Raw genomic sequence first — 8,799 nt, 5'->3', positions numbered from 1 at the left:
TCGAACTCCTGAGCTCAAACAATCCGCCTGCCTCGGCCTCCCAGAGAGCTAGGATTACAGGCGTGAGCCACCGTGCCTGGCCTCAAAGATATTTAAATACACAACAATAATTGATGTCTGTGATCCACTACAGTATACTATATACTTTGAGATGTTTTATTTCCTTCCATAGCAGTGAGCATTTTGAACTAAGTCACTCCATTTTCTATTTCTTGTATGATCATTGGCATGTATTTGCCTCATGGGGTTGGGGATATAGTCTTAAACCTTGGAATGAAGTAAATAACAGTAAATGTACAAGATTCCCTAGATCTAATAGACAAATAAAAATAGAATAGCACTAACCATTCTACTTGGTAAAATAGTTTGAATTTGAAGCATGATCTCTGAGCCAGAGGATAGGTAGATTGCCAGACTGGGAATTATCTGGCAAGCTCATGAAAATGTTATCTTACTAAAACATATTCTCGTGGTAAAAAGGCAGCAAGGATTTTGCAAAGGGAAATTATTTGTGATTAACAGATTTCTATGGACAGACTAATTCTTATGATAAAGATAAGCATTAAGACTTTATTTAGGCTTTAAAAAAATTTTTTTTCCAGATCACAAAGAATATAACTATGTGTTAGAACTTACAAAAAACCTGCTTTCACAACTGGCTATTGATATTCTGTTTTGTATTTTTAACATCGATTGGCTTATTTTTATAATTTTCATATTTTGTTTCTAAATGGTAAGAGAGAGAAAAGAAAGATTTGGCTCATTTGCAAGCCTTAATCTGAATAGTCCTTATTTATTAATACAACAAAAAACTGAATGTAACCTTATTACAAATTTTTTGTTTGTTTGTTTTGAGACAGAGTCTCACTCCTGCCCGGGGTAGAGTGCAGTGGTGTGATCATAGCTCACTGCAGCCTTGTACGCCTGGGCTCAAGCGAGCCTACTGCCTCAGCCTCCCAAAGTGCTAGGATTACAGGAGTGAGTCACCTTGGCCTGTTTGTTTGTGAGTCATGGTTTTGCTCCATCGCCCAGGCTAGAGAGCAGTGGTGCAATCATAGCTCACTGCAATCTCAAACTCCTAGGCTCAAGCGATCCTCCTGCCTCAGCCTCCCAAGTAGCTGGGACTACAGATACACACCACCACATCTGGCTAATTTTTTGTATTTTTAGTAGAGATGGGGACTCACTCTTGTTCAGGCTGGTCTCAAACTCCTGACCTCAAGCGATCCTCCTGCCTCGGCGTCCCAGTGTGATAAGATTACAGGCATGAGCTACCACACCCTTGTCATCCCTTTTTTCCAGGGAGTACAAGTGCTACTTCTTATAGTTTGAACTTCCCTTATCAAACCATCAGATTCCTCTTTTCAAGACCTTTACTTTAAACTACGTTATTGTTCTCTTTGGGTTCCTATTTTATGAAGGCAACAACTGAATAAAAATGATAGCATTCCATTTTCCAGCCGCAAATGTAGTCCTTGGCTCCTTCTAATAGTATAATCCCATGCTTCTGAGAACCAGAATTTATTGTTATTGACAAAATATTGTATTTTATTGAATTAAGTTGTCATCAATGGTGAAGTACATTATTTGTGATTAATAAAAATAAATAAAATCATCCTCAATTAAACTGGGACACATTGATTGTAAGATGCATCCTAATTTCCAAGATACTAAAATGTGAAAAACTGTCCATCATAGAATTAGGGAAACATTTGTGTAAAAGAAAAACTTGCTGAAGAAGCACATAGCCTAAAGAAGCATAGGGATAAGTATAGTGTGACTCTGTTGGTTTTAAGGAGGTGCTAACCTCCTTAAAATTCTAGGGAGGGTTGAAGTATGTCTCTCTTCTTTTTGTCTTGATCCAGTTTGGGATCAGGAATTACAGTAAAGCCATAACACCATTGATTCTTATTTAGCTCTTAAGTCTATTTTGGTATCAATTTTTTTTCTAGAGCATGGTATACATCCATTAATTGTATAAAAGTGATGAAGAGGGTTGAAAGATAGAGGCAATGAGTTATGGAATAGCAATCAAAAAATAATAGCAAGGGGCCGGGCACGGTGGCTCACGCCTGTAATCCTAGCTCTCTGGGAGGCCGAGGCGGGCAGATTGTTTGAGCTAGGAGTTCGAGACCAGCCTGAGCAAGAGCAAGACCCCGTCTCTACTAAAATTAGAAAGAAATTAATTGGACAACTAAAAATATATAGAAAAAATTAGCCGGGCATGGTGGCGCATGCCTGTAGTCCCAGCTACTCGGGAGGCTGAGGCAGGAGGATCGCTTGAGCCCAGGAGTTTGAGGTTGCTGTGATCTAGGCTGACGCCACGGCACTCACTCTAGCCAGGGCAACAGAGTGAGACTCTGTCTCAAAAAAAAAAAAAAATAATAGCAAGGTTCTAGAGGGGAAGGGTAGGATTCAATTTGCTTTGCAGAACAAAATCAATTTTAGGGAGAGAAGAAAGGAAAGTTTCAAAGCTAACATATAAAGAATCAAGTGTTTTTTTGTTTTTTTTTTTTAAAGAGATAGGACTTCTTGCTCTGTCACCCAGGCTGGAGTGCAGTGGCCTGATCATGACCGCAGCTCATAGTAACCTTGAATTCCTGGACTCAAGCGATCCTCCCACCTCAGCTTCCTGAGTAGCTCGGATTATAGGCATGGGCCACTGTGCCAGGCTAATTTTTTAATTTTTTGTAGAGGTGAGGTCTAGCCATGTTGCCCAGGCTGGTCTTGAACTCCTGGCCTCAAGCAATCTTTTTGCCTCAGCCTCAGCTGGGGTTACAGGGGTGAGCCACCACACTCGGCCCCCAAGTAACTTCCTATTATAAATCAGTATATCCCATGAATCTGGCTTCTTGTTTCTACATGTCTCATAAAGTACTTTAGATATCATGGCCCTATATTTTCATTCTATTCTCAAGACTCATTGCTTATATTGAACTTTAGGACTGAGATAATGGTACAGCAGGCAGGAGTTGGGTAGGGAGTTAGTTAAAAAGAGCAATCTCTTTGTGGCTGTGTGACCCTCAGAGTAGGTAGGAAGTGACTTGCAGCTGGTAGAAATATGGATATCAATAGATGAGTTGTGACTGTTTTTCATGGTCAATTCTGTCCTGCTTTGTAATTCACAGGTTGAAGCAACAGTGTTAAGAAGAGAAACTCTCTGTGTCCTTGTTACATGGGGGGGAGGGCAGAAAAAAAGAGAGAAACTCAAAGAGAAATGGAACAGAAGTGGGCACAACTATGATTTATAAGTGATCGTTCATCATTCAGCTTCCTATTTCCTTAACTCTTATTCCTCATTTGTTCTACCCTCACAGAATTACTGGAATCCACAAATACCGAACTGTGGCCATTGAAGCTGACTTTGGAGGTGGCAGCTTGGTTTATCTTGCTTATTTTCATTGTGGAGATCCTTCTTATGTGGCTATCCAGTTTTTCCCTTTTCTGGAAAAGTGCCTGGAATGTCTTTGACTTTATTGTCACCATGTTGGTAAGGATAGATAGCCTGAGGATTAGTTTAGTGGGATGAGGAATGTGCCTAGGTGAATCAAAAGAACAAGAAAAGTTAACATGATTAGGTAACAGGAAGAAACAAATAAAAATTTATCTAACTTCATTCTTTTGATTTTTTTCTCTAAAACTAAAAGTCAGCCATTGCAGGAATTGTTGGTATTAGGAGCAAGGTGGTCTAACCACAACATCAACCCCAACAATAATCTCTGCCAGTTACTGAGCACTTACTAAAGTGCCAGGCACTATTTTAAGTGTTTTACACATACTATCCCATTTGTACTCAGGAACAACTCAATGAGATAAGCACTAATTTTATCCCCTTTTTATATCTGAACAAGTTGAAGTACAGAGTTCAAGTAATTTAGTATAGAAAGGCTGAATAGGAAACAATCCCAGAGAAGCTGTTCAAGGGGTAATGCCCAGGGAACTATGAGGAAGAGATGAAGAAGGGGCAACTGTGCTTGGGTGCTTCTGGGTATATTTTACTCATAATCTATGTGTTTTCCACAGTCCCTGCTTCCTGAGGTTGCGGTGTTGGCAGGGGTGACAAGCCAGTCTGTGTGGCTCCAGTTTCTGAGGATCTGCCGGGTGCTGAGGTCTCTCAGACTCTTTTCACGATTCCGTCAAATTCGAGTGATTATTTTGGCCCTGGTCAGGGCCCTCAAGGTGATTTGATTGTTGCAAGCTAAAGCAAGGGGTGCAAAGTGGATAAATACAGGGGTTTAACATTTAATATGAAACAAGTCTGGGAGGGTCAAAGAAGGCAATGAAAAGTCCTGTGAAATGTGATTGATAAGAAGGGGCTAGGGACAGCTGCTGTGGTTCACAGATGACTGGGCTCAGGAGTGGAAGGAAGGGTTTGGTGGGGGATTGCCAGGTGGGCCTGACTGGGCTGTCATTGGAGATCAACCTAGTCAGGCCTATCTCTGACTTGAAGTCATGGCCTCTAGGGCATGACCTTCCTCCTGATGTTGCTGCTCATCTTCTTCTACATTTTTGCTGTGGCTGGTGTCTACTTCTTCGAGGAGTACACCCGTTCAACTCTCCAGGACCTGGAGTACCACGTGTTCTTCTCGTAGGCAGGGCTGGGGAAAGTCTGGGTGAGGGGAGAGAATTTGGGTAAGAGACTGGGAAGCTTGTCCAAAGTATAGTAATACAAATAGTATAGTCCTTTCCAAGAAACCAGAATAGAACCTAATAAGGAGGGGGAAAGAGAAAGCAAAGGAATAGTGAGTGGTGTTAGCTCTGATCTTGAGGGCAGGGCATCTAATTCCAGGTTTATTCTGGGTTTTGCAAATTCAAATGTGCTCTTATCAAACATCTTTTTTTTTTTTTTTTTTTTGAGACAGAGTCTTGCTCTGTCTCCTGGGCTAGAGTGCAGTGTTGTCATCATAGCTCACTACAACCTCAAACTCCTGGGCTCAAGTGAGCCTCCTGCCTCAGCCTCCCCAGTAGCTGGGACTACAGGTGTATGCCACCATGCCCAGCTAATTTTTCTATTTTTTGTAGAGACAGGGTCTCGCTCTTGCTCAAGCTGATCTCAAACTCCTGGCCTCAAGCAGTCCTCCCGCTTCGGCCTCCCAAAGTGCTAGGATTACAGACGTGAGCCACTGCACCCGCCCTCAACCTTCTTTAAATAGCAGTCTATTCCAGTGGTTAAACCCTGGTTTCTATGACTCAGTTACCTCTTTTGAGAAATGGGAATAATAGCAGTACTGCCTCATAAAAGTTTGGAAATAAATGAGGTTATGCATTTCAGCACTTAGTATAGTATGAACACATTACAAATGTTACTATAAATGTTACTATGACTGTCAAACATGGTCACTGGTTTTACCCCACTCTCTAGGTATGGATATTACCCATGCATGTATAATACCTATACTCATTTAAAAGTAAAATCTTGATAAGATCTCTGTTTAGAAAACACTTATTGCTAGGAGAAAATCAATTTGAATTTAGGTAATCCTATTTATGAATTGGAATCCAATCTTGTTAGCAACTCTCAGGTCTCTCTTAGACTCTAAGAGGTAGTTGTATAAATATATCGAGTTAGGAAGTCCTAGAATTCATCCTATACAAGCCTGATGTTTTCAATAAATTGTATGTGGGGAACTAAAAGGGAAAGAATGAAAATTTAGATACCTTCCAAAGGTCTCAGGAAGGTATCTAAATTTTTGTTAATTTTTAATTATTTTATTACGAATTTTATAATTTAAAATATTACCTGTATATATTCATCATCATTCATTATTTGGAATCACACATGTTTATGTCACATATCCATCCTACTTGCCTATCAGTTCATACCAGTGAAAAAAATAGGAATAATGTTTGCTAAATTTGTGAGTGATCTTCTATTAAGTTGAGTCCATAGAGCAGTGGAGAATCACCTTAGAAAAAATTATATCTCATTGGTGATTCATTCATCTTTTAAAAATTGAGTCAATACCTATTTATTGAGTACTCACTATGCCCCAGGAGTAATGGAATAGTCAGAGGTATTCATAGATTATTCAAAACAAAGGAAAACTTAATACAACAATTTGAAACTAAAGAATGGGCCAGACACAGTGGCTCATGCCTGTAATTCCAGCACTTCAGGAGGCTGAGGTGGGAGGATTTCTTGAGGCCAGGATTTTGAGACCATCCTGGACAACATAGCAAGACTCTGTCTCCACAAAAAATAAGAAAAATTAGCTGGACATGGTGGCAGGTGCCTGTGGTCCCAGCAACTTGGGAGGCTGAGGCAGGAGGATCACTTGAGCCCCGGAGTTGGAAGTTGCAGTGAGCTATGATTAAGTCACTGCACCCCAACCTGGGAGACAGAGCAAGGGCGCAGTCTCAAAAAACAAATAAATGAACAATAACCTGAAGAATGATTAGCTAAAAATTGAGTATGGTAGAAAAGGAGCCAAAATCAGAGCAAACTACAAAGAAATACTCTTTTGTTGCTTTAAAAGTAAGAATGTTACAATTTCTGAGATGTTTAGATCTCTGTCTCTATCTATTCACTTACCTTTTACTTTAGGGACCTGCTGAATTCCCTAGTGACAGTATTCATTCTCTTCACCTTGGACCATTGGTATGCACTGCTTCAGGATGTCTGGAAAGTGCCTGAAGTCAGCCGCATCTTCAGCAGCATCTATGTCATCCTTTGGTTGTTGCTTGGCTCCATTATCTTTCGAAATATTATAGTAGCCATGATGGGTAAGCATAGAGGAGGTGAAACTTGGGGGGAAGAGTGGGTGGGAATAAATGAGTCTGAAAGCTGGCATTGGTGGATTATGTGTAGAGAGAACCTAGTGCAGCAGGAAGGCCTGGGTCCTGGCATGGATATTTCACTTGGTTTCTCCCCACCCAAGTCTTCTCCCCAGGTCTAGTTACTACCATCTCCAAACTCCTAATGGCCCTTTGGGGCAGTTACTAATTTCCAGAATATCAGGAAAGAGCTGAATGAAGAGATGACACATCTGGAGGTTCAGCACAAAGCTGACATATTCAAGCGTCAGATTATCCAAAGGTCTGCTTTCCCATTTTCAAACCCAAATTTTCTCAAAATTTTCCTGAATTCATTCCCTATTTCTACTTCTTGTCTTTGACCCCATTTTCTGTTTGTGAAAGAAGATTTGCCCCCAGGGTTAAGAATTCTCTAGCTCTAGAATATTGCCTGATTCTTCATCTGCTGTGGGGACTCCTCCATTCTTTTTTACCCCTTGACTACAGTTTGTTTTCCCCACTCAGATTTCTTCACTTTCTGACTTGAATTCTTTTCTTTTTTTCTCACTGCACTTTGTCTTGAGTATAGCTCTCTTCACCCTTTTGGTTTTTTTTGCTTTGCAAGACACAAAACCTGTCCCCTGAGGCACGGAGGTTAAGACAACACAAAAGGGATGCCAGGTTAGGAGTGTCTATGTGAACTGGGATGGAAACACATGAAAGAGGAGAGGGTAGAAAACCAAAGATGAAGATTGGCTTTGAGAGAGAATTCATACATTTAATAACTATTTATTGTAGTCTGTTGAATGGTGGTCCCCAAAATGGTATGTCCATGTCCTAACTCCCCAGAGCCTGTGAATGTGACCTAATTTGGAAAGAAGGTCTTTGCAGATATGATTAAGTTAAGGATCTTGAGATGAGATCATTCTGGATTACCCAGGTAGGCCCCAAATCCAACAACAAGGGTCTTTATAAGAGATGAAAGAGAAGACAGAGAATAGGAGAAGGCAGTGTGAAGATGGAGATAAAAATTAGAGTGTTGTAGCCACAAGCCAAGGGAAGCTGAGGAATGCCAGTCAGTTGCCAGAAGGTAGAAGAGGCAAAGAATCTTCTAAGAGCCTCAAGAGGCAGTAAGGCCCTACCAACACCTTGATTTCAGACTTCTTGCCTCCAAGAACAATACATTTCCATTGTTTTAAGCCACAAAGTTTATGGTCATATGTTATGGCAGACACAGGAAACTAATATAAATACTTTCAATGAAACAAATACAATTCTAGATCCTGAATGTTTAGCAGTAGACAAGAGAGCAGAAGGAGAAATAAGAAACTCATTCGTCCATTAAGAAATAACTATTGAATAGTTAGGTGCATGGGATGTATCAGTGAACAAAATAGACAATAATGCCACTCTCATGGAGCTTACATATTAGTAGGAGTAAAAAGATAATAAACATATTAAATAAGTAATATATTAAAATATGATAAACATTATTGAAAAATTAGAAGTAGAACAGGTTAAGAGGGATTGGGAGTAGAGGGTAGGGATTGCAGATGGGTTGTCATTTTAAACAGGATGATCAGGGTGGCCTCATTGAAAAGGTAACACGTGGGCAAAGACTTGAAGGAAGTAAGGGGATTAGTGTGAATATCTATGGGAAGAGTGTTATAGGTAGGGGGAACAGCTAGTGCTAAAGTCCTAAGCCAGAAGCATGCCTGATGTGTTTGAGAAATAGCAAAGAGGCTATTGTGACTGGAGCAGAGTGAGCAGGGGGAAGAATGCTGGGAGATAAGGTCAGAGAGATAATGGGGACCCAATCCTGTGGGACTGTGGGGGCCATTGTAGGGACTTTTACTCTGAGGGAAATGGGAAACAGAGCAGAGGAGTGCCATGAAGTGACTTACATTTAAGAAGGATTATTCTGGGCCAGGCACGGTGGCTCACGCCTGTAATCCTAGCTCTCTGGGAGGCCGAGGCGGGCAGATTGTTTGAGCTCAGGAGTTGGAAACCAGCCTGAGCAAGAGCGAGACCCCATCTCTACTAAAATTAGAAAGAAATTAATTGGAC

At 40.7% G+C, this 8,799-nt stretch overlaps 1 protein-coding gene across 1 annotated transcript in view; it reads left to right on the top strand.

The window, feature by feature from the left end:
* CATSPER2 (cation channel, sperm associated 2) overlaps positions 1–8,799 on the top strand; it is a 15,371-nt gene that overhangs the window by 2,947 nt on the left and 3,625 nt on the right. The window contains exons 5-9 of the mRNA XM_012649139.1: positions 3,318–3,490; positions 4,024–4,179; positions 4,464–4,588; positions 6,545–6,723; positions 6,937–7,036. Of these exons, the coding sequence (XP_012504593.1) occupies positions 3,318–3,490; positions 4,024–4,179; positions 4,464–4,588; positions 6,545–6,723; positions 6,937–7,036 (733 nt within the window). The remainder of the gene's footprint in view (positions 1–3,317; positions 3,491–4,023; positions 4,180–4,463; positions 4,589–6,544; positions 6,724–6,936; positions 7,037–8,799) is intronic.

This window comes from Propithecus coquereli, unplaced genomic scaffold (genome assembly GCF_000956105.1).
Source record: "Propithecus coquereli isolate 6110/MARCELLA unplaced genomic scaffold, Pcoq_1.0 Scaffold3, whole genome shotgun sequence".
In the NCBI taxonomy this organism is placed as follows: domain Eukaryota; kingdom Metazoa; phylum Chordata; class Mammalia; order Primates; family Indriidae; genus Propithecus; species Propithecus coquereli.
Note: the sequence above shows the minus strand (reverse complement) of the source record. Positions and strands in the feature narration are given on the sequence as shown.